The sequence below is a fragment of the Xiphophorus couchianus genome, chromosome 13 (assembly GCF_001444195.1).
Source record: "Xiphophorus couchianus chromosome 13, X_couchianus-1.0, whole genome shotgun sequence".
Classification (NCBI taxonomy): Eukaryota; Metazoa; Chordata; class Actinopteri; order Cyprinodontiformes; family Poeciliidae; genus Xiphophorus; species Xiphophorus couchianus.
The window spans coordinates 4819416-4844071 of record NC_040240.1 but is presented as its reverse complement, the minus strand read 5'-3'; the positions used below and the strand labels follow the sequence as shown (position 1 = coordinate 4844071).

At 40.1% G+C, this 24656-nt stretch overlaps 3 protein-coding genes across 5 annotated transcripts; 2 read left to right on the top strand and 1 right to left on the bottom strand.

The window, feature by feature from the left end:
* The first annotated feature begins 8222 nt into the window (after positions 1-8222).
* irx4b (iroquois homeobox 4b) lies at positions 8223-15562 on the top strand. The gene is made up of 6 exons (XM_028035269.1): positions 8223-8858; positions 9953-10114; positions 10235-10344; positions 10619-10775; positions 11973-12126; positions 12215-15562. The coding sequence occupies exons 1-6, from the start codon at positions 8814-8816 to the stop codon at positions 12748-12750; spliced, it is 1164 nt and encodes a 387-aa protein (XP_027891070.1). The 5' UTR covers positions 8223-8813; the 3' UTR covers positions 12751-15562.
* Positions 15563-20020: 4458 nt separating this feature from the next.
* On the bottom strand, positions 20021-22034 carry ndufs6 (NADH:ubiquinone oxidoreductase subunit S6). Its single transcript, XM_028037096.1, has 4 exons — positions 21852-22034; positions 21548-21601; positions 20660-20782; positions 20021-20146 (listed from the first exon to the last, which is right to left on the bottom strand). The coding sequence occupies exons 1-4, from the start codon at positions 21993-21995 to the stop codon at positions 20078-20080; spliced, it is 390 nt and encodes a 129-aa protein (XP_027892897.1). The 5' UTR covers positions 21996-22034; the 3' UTR covers positions 20021-20077.
* Positions 21930-23578, top strand: mrpl36 (mitochondrial ribosomal protein L36). Of its 3 annotated transcripts, none has more exons than XM_028037099.1 (2): positions 21930-22065; positions 23126-23578. In XM_028037099.1, the coding sequence occupies exon 2, from the start codon at positions 23137-23139 to the stop codon at positions 23497-23499; it is 363 nt and encodes a 120-aa protein (XP_027892900.1). In that variant the 5' UTR covers positions 21930-22065; positions 23126-23136; the 3' UTR covers positions 23500-23578. The 3 variants fall into 3 exon arrangements, with proteins under 3 accessions (XP_027892900.1, XP_027892898.1, XP_027892899.1); XM_028037097.1 differs by lacking the exon at positions 21930-22065 and adding an exon at positions 22230-22378; XM_028037098.1 differs by lacking the exon at positions 21930-22065 and adding an exon at positions 22239-22328.
* The last annotated feature ends 1078 nt before the right edge of the window (positions 23579-24656 follow it).

Here is a 24656-nt window from a genome sequence, read left to right as displayed (position 1 = left end):
AGCAACATTCAGCTTCTATGCTCCACTAATCTGAAACAACCTTCCAGAAAACTGCAAAACAGCCGAAACACTGAGTTTCTTTAAATCAGGACTACAAACACCACCTGCTCAGAGTTGCCTTTGATTAGTAGAACACTGATCAACATATTCAATATATATTTTCTTGATGATTGTGCTGATATTTAACTAAATGCTATGTTTATTACTTGTGTCATAATGTGACTGTACGGTGTTTTTATGATGTAAGGGACTTTGAACAGCCTTATTGCTGAAATGCGCTATAGAAATAAACTTGATTTGAGCTCTAGAAAATTAAGTTTGATCTAGTGAATAACTTCTCTGTGACCTTTTCTGCTTATAGCCACAATCGTGAGGCTGTGGCCACATGTGATGGACCGAGTTAAAAACAGGAGGAGTCACAGGACATATTAGAAAAATGGGGTTTTTTATTTTAACCCAAAGATTATAAATAACAAAAGATAAACTGAGCTCATAAAAGAGGTCAAAGAAACAAAACTGAACTCAGGCAAAAAATTTAAACAAACTCATCTTTGTGTCTAAAATGGAGCAAATTAATTTAAAGCCCGACACTGTTGGTGGCCTTAAATCCTGGGAGGTCCAACCAGAGATGGGACATGAAATCTGCAAACCACACCTAAGTGTAACTATGCATGCAGACACTCAGAGCTACTTTGTTGTCTTTGGTTTGGTCACCACACTGTGCTGATCCCTTAACCCCGGTCAATAACTTCTGCAAGCCGAGCCCTTTGCACCCTGAGGGTAACAACACCACACAGAGACGTTCACATCACTCCATCCCCCATCCACAGTTTTTTTATTTTTATTTATTTTTTTTAGCTGCAGTAGCTTCAAAACACCAGAGGATGGCACCTGAGGTCTAAACACTGATTTGCTGTTGAGAATGAAGCGATTAATCCCAGAGTAAGTGGAGTTCCCTGTAAAACAGACTCGCAGATACAACTCTGTGATTAAATGTGCATTCTTGTATACTTTTTTGGTTTTGGGGATTCATTTTTAGTTGATCATCTTGCATTTTAGTTCTGTCTCATTAAGGAATTCAAATAATTATTAGAAACATTCTGCATTTTTAACAATAACCAAAGTATTTCAAGGTTTCATAATAGTTTTTTTGTATATATATATATATCTTTGCCCTACAAAAAGTTAAAATGCATACCAGAATACTGATTTTTCAAACGTTATAATTCTGCATTACATTTTAAACACACAGACAAAATAACATACTTGAGGTGGGCTAAAATGTTTATTCTGGGACTGGGGGAAAAAAAAATTTACATAGGTCATTATTTTTTTAGAAACGTGACAATATTCGTTTACCATAAATGCTGCGTCATAACTTTAATTTTGGTTGGCCAGGAGTTGTTCAGGTTTTTTGCACTCATGTCCTCCACAGCAGAAATGCCAGACGGTTCTTTCAGGTGTTTTCTAGTCAGAAACTTCATCCATTTCACGCTTGGCTAGCTAAAGGAGCAAAGCGGCTTTTTGACTGGTAGCCAATCAGAAAGATCATCATGGCAAATAGAATTTCATTAACAGATTTTAACTTGCATTTTGTAATGATTTAAAAATAGATACAATTTTATTCTTACAAATTTCAATAAAAGTATGCTTGAAAAATGTATTGGATTCAGTTTTTTCCCCTTCATTTTTTCTTCTCATCTTTAGGGTTAATGCCCCTCTGGGTCCCCCTGGGGGTCACCGCTAGAAAAAACACTGGTTTTCTTAAATAAATGGATAGTCAGGAGTTGGAATGGCGCAGTCCAGATCTAAATCAAATTCAGAATAAATATTTGTAAAAGGAGGTGTAAAGATGCTCTATATTCAACCTGAGTTTATTTTGTAGAAAAAAAGGGGGAAAAAATCAGTGAAAACTTTGGTCCTTTGAAACGTACAAAACTAAGGTTTCACTGGTAAAGAATGCAAAAGTTCATTTCCAAATTTATTTTTTTGTAGAAAACTTTGGCATTTTTGTATCGTTTTCCTTCCACTTCAATGATTTATTGCTTTTCGTTAGTCTATCACACACACACACACAAAACACACACAGAACTTTGTGGTTAAAACGTTATAATGAAAACAAAAGTTCAGAAGGTATGAATACATCTGCGCTGCACAAATGACCAAACCAATCAACGCGTGGATCTCTGGGCAAATGGCGGCGAGTTAAAGTGTTTGTTGCAGGCTCTGTCTATCGGTCCCCGCGGACCGAGGCTTGCGGAGCTGAATAATGTATGTCCGCTGCCGGAGTAATGAAGTGGAAGCGATGGGGAGGAATACGGCTGGCCTCCCAGGACTCAACTCCATACTGTACACACTCTTAAGAGCTGCCTGCAGCCTGAACCCGCCTCAACATCGTTCCGCATCTGCGTCTTTTAACGCGCACGCACGCAGACACCCGCGCGCGCACCGTGCAGCGGCTAAGAGGATTAGCTTGTCTCTGTTCCGGTGTCCTGCATCATTGATGAGGAAAGACCAGGGCATTTATAGCCTCTCACTCCGGAGTCGGACGGCTCTACCGCGGCGCTCTTATTAGACGAGAGCGGGGGGGGGGGCGGAGGCAGACGCTAGCATAGCTGCTGCCTGGTGATCAGACGGCTCGCTCCGTGTTGGCAGGCTTGTTTGTGCAGCACGTCGAGGCTCCTTTGCACTTGTTCGCAGGTGTGTGCTTTCGTGGTTAGCAAGAGGCCGTGTCTTGTGGTCGAAAGGAAAGAGGCTACTTTCATATCTCATTCAGAACTGGCTATATCTATCTTGGTTAAAATAATAAAATGAAAAAAAAGGATAAATATGGTTACCTCGTGTTACCCCTCTGCTCCCTGGTGTGCTGGCTGAATCTCCTGATATATGGAGTCATCCCACACAACAGACACGCTTTGCTTCTGGTTCAGTGTGTCAGAGAGTTAGAACATCGTGAAAAAGTTGTAGCCTTTTCAAAGAACGTAGAGTGGAAGTAAAAAGGTGCATCGGCGACAGGGATAATCGCAACCTCGAGAGGATTGTCAAGTAAAATCCATTCTAGAGTTAGGGGGAGTGTTAGAATAATTATGTTTTGTTATCATTCTTACATAAGTAGTTACCAGTTTGTTTTTCATTTAAAGGTTTAGCATTCACACCCCAGAGAGGAGGAATTTGTTAAACCGTGTGAAAGACAAAACTTGCTTTTTCCCTAAACCTTGAAGGTGCAGCTGCTTATCTTGGGTTACTCCTTAAACTGCTTGTGTATAGAATGTAGTTCTTCCTTGTTTCAGAATAGCCATTCTTTGATTTATCACTCTCCCACATTTCACTCACGACTCCCTTCTTTCTCCTGCTTAATAAAAAGACAGGCTCTGCTGCAGGGAGTCAGAAAGCATGGTGAACACCTTGGAGAAGTGGTTTGCTGTGTCTTCTCCTGCAGAAGCTTGGTTGAAAACTCATAAATGTCGTCTGTGGTTCTCTTATTATGTAGGTTTGAAAAAATACCTATCAGGGAGTTTCACGAGGAGCGGACTGAGGCTGAAGTTAGCACATCAGTTCAGCACAAATGAATCCTGAATTGGAACCAACATCAGAAGCTGACAAGGGCGAAGAATAAGAACCGGGCTGTTTGTCAGTGATTCAAAATCCTCTTTTCAGATGAAAGTAAAGTTTGGATTTCATTTGGAAATCCCGGTTCCAGAGTCTGGAGTAAGAGTGGAGAGAAACACAATCCATATTTCTTAAAGGCTACAATATTTTTTAGGAGCACAAATGCCAAAAGAAGCTACTTCGAAAAAATACTTCTTATTTCTATTTATGTGAAGCGTGGACGCTGACAATGGTCTTTTCCAGCGTCCAATCAGATCGTTTTATTTAGTAAAAATGACCCCCCAGTTGGCCAAGAGAAGCGGCTTTGTTTTTTGTCTGCTGATGTCGCTTGTGCATCAGATTTGTGGGTGTACTAGAAACACACAAATACATGAGTTCCAATTGGAACCACTGTATGTAAAAACAAACAAACAAAAAAAAGTGAATAATTGCGTTAAAAATTTTCACGTTAAAAACTATGCAATAAATGAATCAAAACCGACATGTTAAAGTCCCAGTCCTAGTTGTCACTTATACATAATATTTGATTATCTTCACTGGTTAGAACTAATACAAATTGTCCAGTTTACCATTATGAACAATAATAGTACTAAAAATAGAACTGCAAGAGGTCGGGTGTGACCTGGACAGGGCTGCTGTCCATCCGGGGGGAAACCCAGACACATTAAATAACCTCTCATCCACTCACACCCAAATCTAACTTCAGAATCTCAAATTAACTTGAGCCACTGCGGACCGTGAGAAACATCAATATATTTGATTTCATTCTGGAAACAAACAAAAAACTATGAAAATCACCACTCCACTTTCCCTCTACTTTCATCTGTACCCACCTACCCCACCCCTTTTTTTTAAGGTGAAATAGCTAGAAAACAAGACAGAGGCTGAAAAAGCATCTACATGTTAAACAGATTAAAATTGCATAAATTTCAGACTTAAGGTAGAAAACGCTCAAACACGAAACACGCCGTGATTGAAGGAACTTGTGATTGGAGTTGTTTGGCTCTTTCCTGCAAACACTTTCCTCAGCGCTCATCCCTCCTCTGCCGCTCACATTAACACGCTTCTATCATTAACCCCCCTACGCCCTCACCCTTCTGGATAATAGCTGGAGCTGGATGCAGGACGGAAGAATGAAAGAATGAGTTTCCTCTCTTTTCCTTTTTTTTTCTGTGGAGCATCTAGAATGAATGATTGATGTGTGGGGAGCGAGATCAGAAAGAAATAATCACGGTCTAACGAACGCAGAGCCTTAAGAAATATATACTAGAGCTGTGGCATAAATTTATAAACAGACCATATTTTAATATACAAGTAGTTGATTGAATATTCAGAAAGAGGGAAATAGCATTACCCGCGCACCTCTTGTGTGCTATGCGTGCATTATAGTCCCTCCTTGGGCAGCAACCTGGAAGAAAAAAGATCAACTCCATCTACAGTCTGTTCGTCTCTGTAAACCTCAGAAGTTATTTCACCACAAACACCAGCGAGATAAAAGATTAAACCCAATCATGTTCATTGTCAGCGGCTAAACAAATTGCCATTTTCTTTGAATGACATATGTTTTTGTGTGGAGACGCGCAACGCCAGCGCAGGGAGATAGCTTCATTTCCGAGCTTTGAGCACAGATGAGCGGGAAGACAGTGAGTCCATGTTCGGCATATGAGCACCTTTCACGGGACAAATGGAATGTCAATCAAGGACCGGTACACAGATGCGCCGTCCCCGGCGGGGGACCAAGATGCTTTCTGGTGATGCAGCTCTGTTGTTCTGGCCTCACTCTGGGTGCACTGGGTATATTTTCATCCTTTTACCTCTCCACATCCCCTCACTCCATTTCAGATCCCCCCGGCTCTTAACGATTTCTTCGGCTCCCCAAGTTTGTCTCTTTTTACGCGCGTCCTTTTCCCTTCATCCACTTTTTAACGTCGGAGCCTTGCACAAAAAGCTCCTTACTCAACTCTCCTTTGTTTTCATAGTTGTTCTGTTTCTCTGTAACTTCTCGACAAATTTTGTTAGTGCCCCAACAAGTGGAAGTATATGGAAGCCAAACTCATTAATAGACTGAACTTCGTTTGTTTAATATTCAGTTAAACTTAGAAGATTGTGGCCGTGGCCACAATCTTCTAAGTTTAACTGAATATTAGAACACTGTAGAACACTGTATTACTCAGTTTTACTGTATTACTGAGTATTACTGTATTACTGAACACTGTAGAACACAATATTAGAACACTGTTAGAACACTGTATGTATCAAAATACATACAGTGTTCTAACATTTTGTTGTGGCTTTAATATGCTTAGTTGAATTTTCTTTCCTATGAAAAGCCTAAATTTCTACCACTGAAGAGTCTTCAGCGCTCCATCTAGTTCTCTCCAGAGATGGTCAGCTTTACTGTGTTTCCTTGAAATCTCTAACATTTTCTAAGAAGAATGCTCCAGATGGGGGGTTTATATCATTGGTGGGCAGACATTTGCCTTGGCTTATGATTCTCAGAACTCTGAACAACTGTTTTTACTCAGGGTTACTTTTGAGAGTCACCTTTGAGTCCATTATAACCACACTACAGAAATAATCCTACTACCTCCTGTGGCCCAAAAAGCCACAGGAGTTTGGATTGCCTGAGTGTTGCATTGGTCCATAATTGGAAGTAAAGAGATTTTTAAAAATTCCCACCATAAAATATTACAGATCTTCAGGAAGTTGCTCCATCTCCAACTGACAAAGGTTCCTCTTATAAAAATCAGATGTTGAATCAACATATTCTGTTGATTCAACATATTCTGAAATGTTGAATCAACATATTCTGTCACCATTTCATTGAACTGTCACCACTTATGACTCTCCATAACTGCTAAACTAGAGATTACCAGCAGAGGCAGGAGTCACTTCTTCTCAGGCTTCTCTGCACAACGAGAAAGTGATTATTGCTGCCTCCAGATCAGCAGTCAGTCTCTGCCTCAATGAAGAAATTCAAGAATCTTGGTGCCTTGTAACCGAAATTATGGCAGGATGAAGTAGGAGACGGATAGATGTGGTTCATGTCTGCAGTCATGTGGCTCATTTTCAGATCTGATCTGGCGAAGAAAGACCTGGGTCAAAATACTCTTGATTTACAGGTCCATCTAGATTCTAATTGCCTCCTTGAGCCCATCAATTGGGAAGATGGGCTCACGTATTCAAATAGGCTGAAATGTGTTCCTTCAAAGACCTAAAGTTCCCTTTTAGCCTGCGGTTGCCTAAGGACTCTCCAGAATGAGGTAGAGTGTTTCTGCAAAACAATATTTAGGTTTTCACAGCAACCGATCTCTTAAGTGGAATGGGCTGATTGTTCTTAACTTTTGCCGAGCTAAAGTAGGGTATTGTAATGTTATTCCCTCATCACAGAGCGCCCCTCTCCCTCTCAGCTCCTTCAGACTAGCCAGCAGCAATTAGCAAACACCTGATGGAACTGCACGCCTGTTGAGCTCATATGAACTTCTTCTCAGTACAACGCTCCTAAGAATGGCTGTAAACGGCATCATGGACAAACATTGTGATGACGTGCTAAACGCAAAGTGTTAGAGCAGAAGCTTCTTAAAGAGACGCCAATTTCAAGGCGTTGAATTGCAAAATCAAATTTCCTTTGACCCTCTAATGGTCTTAAGAGACGGGGTCATTTGAACCCCACAAGCTTTTTATTCTGTTTATGGGAGGAGCTGCACTGACCCTGTGTGCGCTTTTGCTAGTTTTTTTTTCTTCCTCTTGGCAAGTGGTTCTGGGAACTGATGGTCTGACAGGACGACCCTCCTCCACCATTGCTTCCAGACTGTCCGATCGTCATTTGCCTAAACGTTGTACTAGAACTGTGGGAGGGTTAAGAAATGTGTGATATTTACAGCCTTTACACAACAGCTGAAGGTAACAGCTACTTGATTGTGCTATAAAATGGCACTATGTGCTTAGAAAATACACAATACTGCCCATTTAGAATATTTCTACATAGTGCAACCCATATAAACAGACTAACCACTTGGAATAACAGTTGGCGGCTAAATCTACTCTATTTAAATAACTCCCCAAAATTACATTTTACAGTGTCTAGCATAAAAAAGAACCTTAATTACTGTTGTTTTGACTTAGTTTCTCACAACTTGCTTTTTTCCTCCGTTATTTTAGCCACAAGATAGCTCAATTATATATACATGTTTTACAGAATATAAACATTGTTGCATTTTAGATCTACCACTCTGCCCATTTATCTCCTCAATTCTCTAAGACCAAAAAGGCAACAGACTGAAGAAACAGCGTTCCCACTTCCTCCGGCGCATCTTAAGACTTGGTTATTAAAAACATGACAAGCCATTCAGCTGCTAAAGGTGCTTACTCAAGGGAATGCGTGGACTGTTCATTGTTTGATTAATTTGCTCGGGGGAGACCTGAAATCCCCCCCTTCCGTTCCCCACTCATGAATATGTGGGTGACAGCGAGATTTCTCCGCGGTGACAAGTTATCTAAACTACAGAGGCAAAAACGATTATGCTAATATCAGGTTGTAGTCATCAATCATCCCGTGTCAATGTGGTGTCAACGCATCACCGTCCCTCTCCTCCGGAACGCTCCTCTGGCCACGCGAGGTTGTAAAATGTTTGCAGCGCGCGCGCGCGCAAAACATCGCAGCTGTGGGTGTTTGTTTGGAGAATTGATCACGCGCTCTTTGCGCCCTGGGGGGACTGGATCTGAGTGGATCTGAACTATCCTGTTGGACGGAGGGGCTGAGAGGAAGCTGGGAGGGAATTAATTGGGCGAGTTTCTTCGTCCTGATGGGCACACCGGGCTGACGTCAGAGGGAGACGCGCCTTAAAAATCCAAAGAGCAGCATCACGGGGAGACGCGTGCTTAGATCACACACATAGATACGCGCGCAAACCAAAGCCTGATGGTTGTAAGAGAGCTGCGGCAGCGGAGAGAGTAAAGCGGAGAAGTTGCTTCCTAAGGCGCGCAGGAATGACAGCTGCGCGTAAACGTCTGCGCGCCACGACTTGGATCAGAGCGTTGATGATTTTGTGATTTTAAGTTAAAAACAAAAAAAACAAAAACGGAACGTGAGAGTGTCTCTGCATTAGTGTCCGTGGGTAAACAAGCTGCGGGTGGTACGGATGCCGTTGGACGTGGCCACGCGGTTTTCTTCCAGCTTTTGCGTTTTTTTCCTACTTTGAACCATGGCGTATTCACAGCTGGGATATTCCTACTCCGCCACACCACAGGTGAAGACTGCTCGTCAAAAAGTTGTTTGGATTTATTAACTTTATTACTATGTTGATGGAGAAAGATGAGACAAGCTCTTTTTGTACGTTCATTTGAGTAAATAATCCTCCGTTTATACTTCAAAGATAAAATACAGTTGTGCAGTAAATCCCTCTATACTCACTTCACCGGAACTAATGTTTTTGTTTTTACATCTGTATTCATTTCTTAATTTCTTTCTATTATTGTTACCTTTTCTGTTTATTCTCATGTTTTACTTATATTTGTTTATTTTACTGGCCACCTTTGGTTTGACTTTATATTGGTTTGAAATAAGTGTTTTGTGTTTATATCTTAGGCTTCATTGTCATGAATTTTCAGTTGTTTGTTTAACTGGGTTTGCTAGTTTCCACGAGGCACTTTGAGTTTAATTTCTCCAATAATCAAAATGACAAAACTGCAATATTATAATTTTTGAATAAACTGTTAGATAGTTTCTGAAGGCTTTAGTTTATTTATTTAGGTACTTTTTGTTAGAGTTTATATAGATGTTGAATAATTGTATGTATTTGTTTTATTGTGATTAATGTAAATGTAAATTTTATCTTAATTTAATTTAGTTTTTACTAGGGTCTTGTAGTTTTGATTTGATATATTAGTTTGAAATGTGTTCCTTTGCATCATTTATTGGTTTGCGTTTGTGATCAATCAACTGTATATAAATATTCAAAGGATGTAGTGGTTTACTTTTTACCAGGCAATTTTAGCTCGACATTATGTTGGTCATGTTTTATCTTTTTTGTACTGCAGTGATTTATTAGCTTTTATATAGCTTAAATGCTTAAATGAAATGCAGATTTTAGTTTTGGTTTATGTATCTATTGGTGCATTTGTTTTCATTTTTCAATTACTTGTGTTCTTAGTTTGAACGTTGTTACCTGGAAGCTCTCCTTAGAAGTTTTATGTTTAGCATCGGTTAGTTCATTTTGTCGCTTGCTGTTGTTTGGATATGAAAACTGTTATTGTAACTGAAAACAAACTGATTGGTTATTAGAAGTTTATGCCATTGTATTTGAACATTTGGATAAAATGACTGATGTTGATTTCTCCATAGTTTCTGATGACCTCTGGTTCTCCTGCGTCCCACCCAGTGCTGCGCTCCCCGGGCCACCAGCTTCCTCCTGGAAGCGGCATCGGAGTCTACGGCGGCGCTTACCCAAAGAGCCACAGCTACTACAACACATGCGCCAGCGACGCCTCCTCTCTCTATTCCAGGGTGAGAGCCAGGCCTCACTTTTATCATTTTAGCACTGATACAAATGGAAACCACTTTGCACAGGTCAGAAAAGAATGTAGGGAAATTGTATATCTGATATTTAAACTTTAACACTTTTAGGGGCCACTAGATCCCAAAGAAACTGCACCTGTGCATTTGGGGACATCTCAGAGCGCCGCCTATTATCCTTATGAATACACATTTGGTCAATATCCTTATGACAGATATGGGTAAGTTAACTCGTTCTCTCAGATGAAAGACGTTGTGATTTAAACCATTTACTAGGTAGAACATCTGCTGCTTAATATACAATCATAATACACTATATTATTATCATATGTAAACATTGTAAAACTGTCTGAATGTGGTCAAGGACATGAAAACATTTGAGTGTGGTAAATTTCAATTTTTTTTTTTTAGTGCTAAATAGAAAGAAAAAATAAATAAAAACATTTTTTACAACACTTTTCTCTCTGTTGCCCATGTCTATTGTCGATGGTTCAGGTATTCCTGTTCGGATAGCTCCTCCCGTCGTAAGAATGCCACCAGGGAGACCACCAGCACCCTGAAGGCCTGGCTGCAGGAGCACCAGAAGAACCCGTACCCCACCAAGGGGGAGAAGATCATGCTGGCCATCATCACCAGGATGACGCTCACACAGGTGGGTTTTTTTTTCCCAGGAATGCTCAACACTTAATGGTTATTACATGAATACTTAAACATGAAACAATGAATCAATGATATATATATATATATATATATATATATATATATATATATATATATATAAATGCTCCTATATATATATATATATATATATATATATATATATATATATATATATATATACTTATATATATACTTATATATATTTATTTATTTACAAATAATCTGAAGTCAACGTTCCAGTCCAGGTTTGACCCATCTAATGATGACTCAAACCTGAGTCAAACATCTAAATCTAATGCTAAAAAAGAATAAAAAAATGCTCCTTTTTCAAAGAGTTTCTGTTCTGTGTAGAATTGTGTAGTTTTGATTTAAGCTATAAAAATGCTAAAACGAAGTCCAGGTTTGCTAAAGAACAGAATTAGGTGCAGCGCTGGTGGTTATTGTCTTTAGCGGCTAATGGATAATCTCACAATGCTTATAAAATCATTTTCATCGCGTTTTGTCTCATCACTGATGACTTTCTGTTCTCCATTATCCAAAATCTTGCCCTCTAAACAATTTAAAAGGTGAAGGCCACTTCAGCAAAAAATCTTGAAACGTTGACAATCAACATAATCGGACAGCTATTTGGAAAGGAAGCTGATGTCTTGAAAACTCTAAACTACTTGGAAAACTAACTTGGAAAGGAAAGACTCAATTTAACAGCTTACAATTACTTAACCAGGCAAAGTGGCATGCTGACACAATCAGGACTTGGATAGAGAAATATCACATCTCATAACACCTATAATGGAAACGCTTCATTCGGTGTTTTTTTCTTAGCGCTCCACAATAAATTGAATGGAAGTTTGTGCAATACTACGATTCCAAAGACAGCTTGGAAGCAATATTTCATGGGCAATGTGCCATTGATTCAAACCCTGCCAATTGGATGGACTTTCCCAATCCTGTGTACTTGCACAGGATTGGGGCAAGACGTTAAAGCTTAAGGAAAAATGGTGTACACATAAAAATGCTGGGAAAAGACTACGATAATACAGAAAATTTGGCAATGAATGTCTTCAACTCAATATTCATTGCTGTGTTATGTTTCCCGAATGTCATGCAGATATTTTCTACTGTTGGTGGTCTTTTATTAGAATTTCCCTTCATCTGGAACTCATTTTAAGTGCCTCTCTGTGTCCTTCAGGTGTCTACGTGGTTTGCCAATGCACGCAGGAGACTAAAAAAAGAGAACAAGGTGACATGGTCACCAAGAGCTTGTAAAACTTCTGATGAGAGAGGCTGTGATGAGGACAGCAGTGAAGCCGAGAAGCCACTTAGAAGTAGCACACACCTTCACGGTAAGAAAGTCCAGAGCCAGTTCGTCATCTTTTGGATGCAATTGGCAATCACAGTCTCACTGTTGCCTGAACTGATTGTCTTTTGCAGATCAACGATGTGGAGAACTGCAGAGTGACCTTGAAGACTTCGACATGGTGGAGTCAGATGCTTCTGAAAGTGACCCGAAGTCACATGTTCTACCAGAGGGCGAAGAAGCAAACTCAAACGCAGAACACCCACGTGGGCAAAGACTGTCTGCAGATTGTCCCAAACTAACACCAGTCAACCATCAAAGCAGCTCCTTCTACATGAATCCAAACCTTCGAAGTCCCGACACGAAGCCCAAAATCTGGTCTATCGCGCACACTGCTGTTCCCCCAGAAGCCGGCTCCCCACCAGAATACCCCCCATGCATGCTATCGTCGACCCGGTCCTCCTCTCCCGTGTACTCAACAAACATGACGCTCACCAGTGTGGACAGGCAACAAGAGTCTCCAGTGGCCACACTGAGAGAGTGGGTGGACGGAGCGTTCCACGGTCCTCCGTTCCAGCAGCCCAAACCAGCGGAGGCGTGGAAAAGCCTCAACGACAGCGGGACGTCTGTTCAGTCCTTTGAACTCTTGCAGTCTACACCGTGTTTGTAGTCTCTGAACATTGTAGCACTGGGACGTATGGACTAAAAACAAAAGTCTACATTTTGCTTTCCATGATGGAACGGAACATCAAGTTCTCCAATACAAGACTTGGTTTCTTGCAACAACAAAAAAACTTTAGAGTCTTAAATGGGATTTGTTCTGCCACCATACTGTAAGTCATAAAGAGCTTAATGATAAAGAAATTATTTTAGCTCTAAAAGAAAAAGTCAGTAGAATTTTCCATGTAGCAGTGATGCAATCTCCAGCCATCCTTGTGTCTGTTTTATACTGTAGTGCTGGTCTGGTCCTAAAACACTCTTACACTTTCCACCCAGAAAAAAATTAAAAGTTTTGCTTGATGAAAACTTATGATAAAGTATGAATTACATTTGTAGTTTAGATATTAAAATGAGATTCTGTGAAGGCTTCTTCAGTAAAGCTCCCCTATTTGTATTCAAAGATGCCTTTTTACCTCAAATCTGAGAAAAAGTGAAGAAATCCTCAGACCAGTCAAAGGCTGATAGCTAGTCAGACAGCTCAATCTGATCTTGTCCATTTAAAATGGCTCAAATTTATAAAAAGTTATACTAGCATATGTTAGGTATCTACACATTTTCGCTTACTCAGATTGTTTGTATTTAGCCAAATAGCATCACTGTTGAGCTAAAAGAATGGTGGTTAGGGCTGGTAGCTGTAATAGCCGGCTTGATCAGTTCGCTCTATGTTCTCCAAGAACGGAGCAAACTTTTGGATTTCCGACCATCACTTGTGCGAAGTGTGTACGATAATGTAACTTTAACAAAGCTAAAGTTACATTGATTAGCCCTGCTAGTTGTATCGATACATCAGCTGTGATTCATCGGTCTGCTCTAAATTCACCTGGAGTGGCAGAAATTTTTAGAATTTGTAAATGGCCGTCAGGTTGGTCCGCAGCATCAAAGATGGTACATACCAAAAATTGTCCAAGTGACTCACAACTAGGGGAAAGTTGGCAAGCTATTTACACAGACCCCAGTCTTTAGTGATTTAAGAAATTTAAGCCAAACTCACTAACACTAACTTAGCTAACATCAATGCTAGCTAAGCCATCTTAACTGCCATTGATTACTTTAAGAATAGAACATTTTTAACAAACATTGCCTGTTTTACTATGCATAAATATGTTTTCAGAAGCTGCTAGATATCAATCTGCCTGACTGGCTTACCATGAGTCTGGGCAGATAATTTCCAAGCTATAAAAAGCAAAGAAGAATACCATCTGCAATGTTATTGCATAAATGAAGAGATAACCTCACAAATCCTAAATTTGCGGGGTTAGAGTGGATTGAGTCTAAGGTGGCGAGGCATATCGATACAACTGGTGCCATCTGTTAGCGTAACTAGCAAAGGCATCTGCTAGTTACGCTAACTAGTAGATGCCTAGTTAGCATCTGCTAGCTAGTTAGATGCCATGAGCGCTGTTCAGTTTGGAAAAGTTGGTAATAGTTAAAGCATAGACACAATATGTCCCAATTTAGGATAACATTTTAATATTCAGTGATTTCAAATTGGTAATATAATCTAAAATGGCTAGCAGTTAGATCTCAATTTCTCTGAGATTTCTTTCACTTATCTCCAAACTTACATGCGACATCTTTGGCCTGAAGCTAAGGGAAATATTACTGCTATTTTAACTTCACAGAACATTTTCTTTTTTTGAGAAAAGCTCCTTTATAGGAAACAGTCAGTGAGTAGCACCTGATCCTATTTTAAAAACGTAATAATCCTCGACTCTCTTATAACTCGTAGGCTCTAATGTACTTCAGCGATCAGAGTCAAATCCTGTACAGTTTCCACTCATGAAATGAAAAACACATGACTGTACACTTGCACCACGGCCTGCACATGCACTAAGTCACAAAAATAAAAAGTGTATCCTGTAGCATGGCAATGTTTTTGGTGTGTCCTGGCGTTGTAATGGAATCCCTTTAGATGATATAAAGCCTTTTCTGGAGCTGAGGGACACACCTCTGAAGCTTTGGCTGAGTGTGTATGTGCGCCACAGAGTTTGCTTGTGTGTGTTTGGACGGAGTGAAATGGGGCGGTGTGAGAGTGGGCGCATGGGGGGGAGTGGGTGGTATTCAGCCGTGACTAATGGAAACACACAGAGGAGGGTGCTGCTAAATTGTTAAATCGATGCCACTTCCACCTCGGCTCCAGATATAGCTGCAATCAGCGATGCGTCTCTTTTCATTAGGCGCTTTTTGACTTTGTCAACCTTGGACAGCAGGAAGATCCTTCCCACGAGTAGAAAAAACAAAATCATGAAAGCATCTGGATAATACCAAGTGTCACACCTTTATCTGATACGTGATATTTTTCCACCTTTGCAGGTAACAGAAATTGTTCAAATTCAAATAGCTACTGTATGTTTAAAGGCCATAAAGTTTTAGCTTTTTTCTAAAAACCAATGAATAAAAGAAATTCTCAACCACTGCATAAAGAAATGCAAAGAACTTGTTTTCCCATCTTTGTCCTTTTCCTGCTCCTGTTTTTATTTTTATTTTTTCTTATTTAGAAGCGGTAATAAAGTATTTATCGGAACAGAGGAGGGATCTGCCTGGGCTTTGTATGGAATTAACCATTTCAGATTAAATAATTCAGGATGAATTCAACCGAGAATTTCATTCTGTTTCTGCTTCATAAATAAGTAAGACTTGAGATGATAAATAATGGCATCTGTCTTCTTATTTGGATAAAACTTTTCTTTCTTCTGTGATCATCCTGACAGGACCTTCGCTGTGGCTGGCTGCTAATTTATCTTTCATAGTTACGATGAATTTCTTTTTTCACTTTGTCTAAATTTAACAGGCCAGGAACAACACAGTTTTGTTCCCGTCTTGGAATCGAGGCAGATTCGAAGCGGCGGTGTCGTGAAGAAACTGGCCCGGCAACCGTATAGGAGTTAGGAGAAGTAAACTTGTTCTCACCTCTTGCTGTTTGGGTGATGCATTTTTTTTTATTATTTGTCCAGAAAAGAGGGAATAAACCCCCAGTTTTAGATTTTCAAATGGTAGACAATGAAATAAATCTTGATTAAAAAACAAAAACTCTGTTTCTGATTTTGCCTAACTGACCACACTGGACATCAATAGATTTTAAGCGGTTTACGATACCATATAGGATAGCAGTCCTATACAGTAGAACTGCATTCTGGGTACAAAATAATCGTCATTTGCTGAACCGCATCCCGGGTGGAGGGCATTAGAGAGGAAACAGAACTGCAGAGTAAACAGTCTTCACCTACTTCAAAGAATTGGTGATGGTCGATTTACTGCAGAGTGTATTTGGAAAGTTTCCATGGGGGCCGCCCACATGCTCAACTCAATCGGACTTTCCAGCACCATAAGATGAGTTACCAAGACACATTGCTACAGTAAAGAAATAACTGCTCTTGCTGTTTTTGCCCCAAAAAATAATATATATTTTTGACACTGTTCATCATGACAGCTGAACAGAAACAAAACTGAAGTTATAATCTTTGGACCCAAAGAGTAATAGTCTAGAGTCAGCAAGCAGCTTCAGCAGAAACTATTTGATCAGTCCCTGAATCCAGCTGGAGTAAGATATTCAGAGTCACATAAAGACAGTTGCAAAGTCGGCCTTCTATCGCCTGAAGAACACTTCCAGGATTAGACGACTGTCTCAGCAAAATCTAGAGAAACTCACTCAGGCATTTGTCTGTAGCTGTACTGATTACCGCAATAGTTTCTTCACAAGTCTGCCTAAAGAAAATTCAATCAGACAGCTGTAGCTGATCCAGAATGCTGCTGCTCATGTTCTCACTGAAACCAGTAAAACCCCAGTTCTAAAGTCCTTCCACTGGCTCCCTGTAGATCAGATAGTTTATAAATCACGGAGCACCACAACACATTAAAGATCTGCTGCTGTTGTATCAACCTTCCAGACCTCTCAGGCCTTCTGGTTCTGCTCTACATCCCCAGAACCAGAACCAAACATGGAGAAGCAGCATTCAGCTTCTGTGTGCCACAAATCTGGAACAAACTTCCAGAAAACTGCAAAACAGCTGAAACACTGAGTTCCATTAAAAATCCAAGCTACTAACCCACCTGTTAAAGAGTTGCCTTGGATTAGTAGTAACTGGAACATTGATCAACATATTTGATGATTTTAAGAATGGCATTTGGCAAAATGTAATGTTTGTTGCTTGTTTCATAATTGATGACAGTTTTTATGATGTAAGGCACTTTGAACTTCCTTGTTGCTGAAATGTGCTATACAAATAAACCTGACTCAACGTTGAAGTGAAACAGGATGGATAAACTGATGGCGTTCCTGGACAGTTCAGGCCACGTTAGACCCAAAAGATATTTGGAAAGAGGTTTTTATCTAAGTAACTCAGACTGGTGTCTGTTAGCTGTGTATTTTTTTCTATGCTTTGAAAAAATTCTGATGGAATGTCTTAAAACAAAATTCTGACAACTTCAAATTACTCCCCTCTGCACCTTCAGTCTGACACCTATTTCCTTTCAACACCGTCTGAGCCTCTGTTGCAAATCCAAACACGCAAACACACCCAATGGCATATATACACTCACAGTTCCAAGTCTCTTGTGTCGTGTCACACACACTTTGTTTTTTGTTTTTTTTTCCGGGGCTATCAAAGCGCTGAGTGCAAACTCTGTCCTCCAAATACCATCTCGTGTCGCCAGAGGTGTCTCGCTCCCCACGGTAACCCCCTGAGCTCTTGGCACAAGAACAAGTCATTATTTTCATGGTAAAGGTCAGAGGCTCTGCCACCTGACCAAAAGCCGAGCCGAGTGGAGTCGCCTCGAGACAATGACCAAAGGTCAGCTTTCTGATTTGCCTCTCTCGCAGCGAGCGTGGACCTGAGGATGATGGTGCTGCTCCCAGATCTGCCCGTGAGCCCCCTTTCGGGTCAGGTTGGCTTCCGGACGTGGAGCCTCAGATAATTGGAGTTATGGAGCTCCATAATGAGCCTGGGGCTCTGTAATGTGACACATCTTAAAGTAGAAATATTTTAATAGGGCAATTACAGAGAAGAGGAGGATGTTTTGTGTGGAGTGAGTGATTGTTGTGCGCGGGACTTTGTATTAAGGAACTCCCTGGCATTTAACTCCATTATCTATTGCTCTGCGTTGGGGACATTTCTAATGTGATTAGTCTCATTTGAGCGTATCTTTTTCTGATTCTTCTGACCCAGCAGTGCGGGTCAAACAACAGGCAGAGCTGTATTTGCAATTACCCTCTGATATTATGCAGAGGGACAGAGGAGGGCTGGATGTAGTGGTAGACCCTGCGCTGATTAAACCACTCAAAAAACGGAACCCTTCAATGAGTCCAACCGCAAATTGGTTGAATGTACAATTATAACCTGGACTTACTTGACACATACACTGTTGGGGAATACGATAATATACTGGGTGATGAGTCTACAGCGTTCCTACACAGTCCTAATGCCCAAATTCCAAACTTTTCCAGCATTGAATCAGCCAAATTCCCAGCCCATTTTAAATCTCCTTTGACCAAATATAACTACAAAAGTTGAGAGAAAATTAACGATATTTCAATAAGAAAGTGGCAAATTGGATGGATAAAATCCAATGAATGAATGATAGTGGAATGGACAGGTGGAACATAGACAAATTAATCAAATGAGTGGATGGACAATGGACACACTGATGAATGATTGACTAATGGACAAACGGACGGACAGATGGACAAAGAAACTGAAAGATGGATGGTAGAAAAACCGATAGATGGATGAATGGACATAGTGGATTGAAGGACAAATAGGTGGATGAGGAATAGATACCAATAATGAATGAAAAACAGATGAAAGGTTGATGAGAGACAGACAAACAGATGGAAAGACAAGTGCTTGGGCATTTGATGGGCAAAGGAAGTGATAATTGATGGATGAAAAACAGATGAATGGACAGACAAATGGACTGGTAGACAAACATATAGGTGGATGATGGACACACTGATGAATGAATAACAGAGCAAATGACCAACTGAAAAATGGGTGGATGAATGATGATGGGTGGAAAAATACAGATAATGGAATAGGCCGATGAATGGATGAATATTGGAAAAATCTATAGATGGGGAGATATGGATAGACAGATAAATGTACAGACAGAACTAAGGATGACAAATGAGTGGACAGAAAATAGAACGGATGAATAGACAGACCAAGTCCAGTGATATAAATACTCCTTAAATGCCTGAAAATACTTCAATGATTCCAGACTTTTCAAGGGTGAACAGAAAGCATGTTTAATGTCAGTGAATAATTTAAAGGTGCAGCAAAACGTAGCATAAAAAAAACACTACTCTGTCATTCAGCTCATTTCATATGCTCAGTTTCATCGGTAAAATTTTGCTGCCGGCGATGCCTCCAACTCAACCACCCGTCACCTCCGAATCAACCAGACGCACTGACCGCCAGACCAAGCAGTCGTCTCCCTGACACCGACCCGGCTCACATGCCTCGATTTAACAATGCACCCCACTCCCTACCCCTTCAATCATCCACTGTGGTCTGACTGGAGATGGGGTTAACTACAGCATCAGGCGTACTTCCAGGAGCCACCAGGGCCAATTATATCAGCCTGACAACTCCCGCCCCACCCAACCTGAGCCCCGTGGAGTGGAAAAATGCAGTTCCACTGGCTGCATCACCAGGGACCGAACACGCCAACGGTGTCTGGAGCCTGAGCCGAGCACGGGCCAATTTGGCATGCAGGGGTCTATGGAGAATAAGACCTGATGAAATATATATATGATCTTCTTCAAACATGTATTGTTCCGCTCTGCTGTGTCTCTGCAGGAAGGGCCCGGAGTTTTCCAGACAGATCGTAGAGAGGAGATGCATTATGAAGCTAAAGTCCTCTCTGTAGGCATGAGCCTAATCTTTCATAGACAAGATTAATTCAAGATTATGAAAGTCCTGCAAATGTTGTGAAAGCAATGTAGATTAATATATGTTGTTCTTTTATTTCATACCTATTCTTAAAAAAAGCAACAACAAAAAAGCTACAGTTTGACGCTAAAAAGCAATTCACTGTTTGGACAGTCAGCTGAAGTACATATGTAGCACAGCACTGGCCTCTATGGGTCAAATGCTAGAACTGCATTAAACAGAATCCAGGGATCCAGTCAAATTCAACCTCTATTTTTAAACATTTATAAGTATCACATTCATTTTTTTCCCCCGTTAAAGAAAAGCTTTGTTTAAAAAAAAAAAAAGTTCTCCCAGTTAGACAACATAATTTATTTTATACAGAGAAGCAAATACAGGGCTGATGCTTCAGTGATGATGCTTCTGCTTGAACTGCAGTCCACAGTAGCCACATGTCCCCACCTTTGTGTCCTTATCCTGAGTGGAAACAACAAGACGCCTGTATTAGTGGAAACACTATCTAGGCCATATACATTTACAGTGCCATATACAACAATCTTTGCAGATTTTTCCCCAGACTTGAACACATTACAAACACAAATTTCAAAAGATTTTACTAGGGTATCTACTACGAGAAATACGTTGATACCGGGAAAACACTTCATTGCAGCACGGCATTCTGAAAATTACAATAGTTGTATTGATTATGATTATTAATCAACATTAATGACATTTTTCTTTCACATCGCCCAACCCTCGTGTGCAAAGTATAAAAATGCTTCTGTAACATTTGGATGTTAGCTTTATATAAGAAATTAATACGTGACAATATGGAGGGCTGTTGCAAAGACAAAAAAGTGGATCATTCCTCTACTGTAATTTTGGGCTGTTGGTTCCTTAGAATTCACCTTTTCTTTGGTGGAAAACATATTACTTGTACTTATTTCACACAATTTTCATTATATTACCAATGACATACATAAATCTTACCAAATTGATGTAGACTTTGGGATGTCCAAGTGCTCCTCCGCCTCCATCACAAGACACCACTCTGGCCTCCAAGTGTGTCACTGGCTCTTCTGCCACAAGGTTGATGGCAAAATTCTTATTCACCTTAAAACAGTACATAAATAAAAAGAAGAAAACGCTACAAATCTTCAAACAAAGCCGCCAACACATGTTTTAACTGCCCAGAAGCAACGTTGTTTTTTTTCTTTCTAAAATGTAGTTTTTATGATGAGAAGAAGTCATTAAACAAAATAGAAGAGATGAGATATTAGTAGCAGTGCAAACAAGTTATATTAAAAGGTAGTTGAGAGCAAATATTTATGTACATTTCCTATCAATATATTTAAAGAAATATCTTTAAATATTTCTTTAAATATAGTTCCTTTGTAAATGCATATTCACATAGCAACCAAACATTACTACAAATTTGCCTTTTAACCAGTACCCAGTTAAATAAAATGGCAACAAATGAATAAAAAATATTCAATGACATGTACATTTCTGGTATTCTTTACTTTGGATTTTCTGGCTATACATACATATATATATATATATATATATATATATAATATATATATATATGTGTGTGTGTATGTGTATAATCAATTAAAACACTTCACAGCAGCCATGACAAGCTATATATATGTATATGATTCAATAGAATTATAATGAAAAAAAGAATAATCCTGTTTGGGCTCGTGCCCATAAATGGTCCTTTCCATTTATGCAATTGAATTTCATATCCCTGTTTCAGATCTAATCATCTGCACCCATATATATTTCAACATGTCCATTTATGCATCTAGTGCATCTCATTTGGTTAATTCATCTGATAGTTTGTTGTAGTTTGTTACATTGACTACTTCTTACCTCTTTCTGTTTTCCAATAAACCGAGCTCTTCTTGGGTCTTTTTCATCAAACACCTAAAGGAAACCACATTCCAGTCAGCCTTTACACTGATTTCATCGACGTCATCTATATCACATGATTGCAAATTGAGATAAAATGCAATTCTATTAGTGTTTAATGAATGTTGAGCAAAATAAGAAGCACATATCCTGTAGTAAAGGTGCTGTCCGATAATGGAGCTATAGCAACATTTGAACTTGGCTAAGGTTAGCTAACAGTGGGCCTACGGTTAAGCACTAAAAGCAGGGGACGTTTTGGACCTACCTGGCCGGTATGAGTGATAGCCTCGCCGGTACTTGAAACCTCCACGCTGTATCGGTGGACGGGTGCAGCAGTCAACCTCACTGGTTGAAGGAGAGCCTTAGCGTTCCTAGTGAAGGACAGAACTCTGCACACAGCGGCCGCCATGTTTACAACAGTCAAGCTCCTGTGGTTGGGAAGGAGACTGACATAATGTTCCCGGGGTACTGCCTGTAAGGTACAAGTACAAGCTGGAGGCTGCAAATACATTTCACTTAAATTCGTACATTTGAAACACTACACTGGTAAAATAAGAAATACAAACTAACAAAGTATTATTTTTAGCGCATCATAAACGTACCGTTGTTTTAAAGCTGCGCAGTTAAACATCCTTAAAGATCAGACTGGGGGAAACAATAGTCACTAACACCTAACCCGGAACCATACATTGAGACACCAAATGCAAGAGTAGCATTGTGGTCTTGTTTCGACGTTTCAAAGGCAAATATCGGTGGTATAACACATGCTTTGAATCTACTCAAAATTATCAGGTGGTGTGTTTTAATTTTTGACTTCATAAATGAATAGCGTTATGTGCGAGTTTATGTTTAAGCCTTATTTATCCCAACTCTGAGCCGTCTGGTGTACATCGCGTAGCTGTTTTACAAATACTTAACATATAGTTATACTAAGTGGAATTAATTAATGTATGGTTGTGTTTTATATTTAACCTTTTAATGCTGTGTTGAATAGTTACTTTCACCCCTTGCTTTTCCCCGTTTTGACATTGGAAACACAGACTAACGTGTATTTTATTGAATTGAATGGCATTGACAAACACAAAGTAGCGCAGAATTATCATATGGAAGGAAAAGAACCTCAGCATCCCATGGATTAATGCTGCCACCACCGTGTTTTACCATGAGTTTGGCATGTACACGATATTGTTGCTGTTTGCAATGCAGTTTGTTATCTAACGGAACAGCTATACATGCTATTCTGGAATGAAATTAGCTACTGAAGGCTGTCAGAATAAAGTGTGTTGAATCCAATGAATGCATGCCACACTTTACAGTCTTTTTTTTCCTATCTTTTTTTAACTATATCTTTTTTGCTACCTCGACAGTTATGAGCTCTGTATCGGTCTGTCGCACAAAACTCCTTTAAAATGCATTGAAGTAGACTAAACGTTTAAAAATTCAAGGTGTAAAATGTCCATATCTTTCAGATAAACTGTACTCGCCTAAACCGCTTTTAACCTATTTCACCTCTAATTTTCCTCATGAATCTCTCTGCAGCCTTTGTCACCATGGGTCCCCTCTGGCTGAAGCACCTGGCTGCCTCGCTGAGTCGACAGGTTCTCCAGATGAGCCGTTTCGATCCCACCGTCTCCACGACAGCGGCGAGTGCGTACAGGTGTCTGTGGACGGTCGCGGCCGCCCCGCGCTCGATGCTCCTGCTGGCGGCCAGAGTTACGCCTCTTCCATCGTCTGTCCTCCCGGTCCAGGGCGCGCCGTCCCTGCTGCGTCTTCCCGGGGCCCATCCCTCAGCGGGGATGAAGACCAAGTCGGCCCTGAAGAAGCGCTGCAAAGACTGCTTCTTTGTCCGAAGGAGGGGGCGCTTGTTTGTGTTCTGCAAGACGAACCCGAGACACAAGCAGAGGCAGGGCTGAACTGTTGAGAGTGTGCCGAGAAATGTACAAAGGATTTACCGAATCGCTGCTGTCAAAATAAATTGTCATGATATTGTCATTGGGATTTATGTGACGTCTTTTAATAGGCAACAGAGGAGTCAAAGATATTCACATTTTTTACATAAACATGAGGAACCCTTGTGGTAGAAAACAAATTAAACACTCATTAGATAGAAAATATGAAGGTTTTCTGCTAGGAACTTATTTTTCAATTTATGTTTCAGATTTGGAAGTTTTGAAATTCGCTTTGAGAAACTATTTGCCCTTTCAGACACGTCTTCCATTTTGTTTTTTCCCCCCTACACTTCAGTATTTCACTTTTGAACATTTGGAGGAGGGAGAGAAGCGCCAGCATGACTGACAGCGCTAATACCCGCCTCCTGGTTCTGATTGGTTGTTTCCAGTTAGCGTTGAGAAACGGTAGAGGACAGATTTTCTGTCTCATATGCTGTCACAACATAGTGACAGTTTCAACAATATATATATATATAAATTATATAAAAGTTAAATGTTGCAGCTTTCAGTGTAACAAAAAGAGCAAAAGCAGAAGAAATGCGTAAGGGACTAATTTTTTTACATGGGTTTTTGTTATTGTTTAATCCACAATGGGGTGCCAAAGTCGCTTACATAGCAACCCCGTTCGAAAGTGAAGGGGACGCAAAAAACCCCCAGAAAGACGGTCTTTACTCTCTTTCCTCTTGAATGGATTATCTTTTGTTATAGTAATGTAATAAATCATTTGTTTAGCCTGGAATATTGTAGCTACACCCACTGCCAGCTGGTGTACACTGAACGTCCTCAGCGTGCCAGCAGCCAGGTTGAGCTAACCCAGCTGGCTACAAGACGTTTGGTGACAAACCAGAGTACACATGGCTCTGCTTGAATGAGTTTCCAAAAGGTTACTATTTGCTGATGGAGGAACACAGAACAATAAAACAGTCACATGAATAGCATTACATACGAACACACAGCAGTAGCTAGCTGCCTTTTAGAGACCACATTGTGAGGGAAATTACAACCCTTTGAATGAGTGAAAAAGTGTTAAAATTCCCCGTGGGATGCTAATTAACAGCCTTGCAAGTTGAGGATGTCTTTTTTTTAACAGGCTGGTTTGACTCCACCTGTAAATACTGACT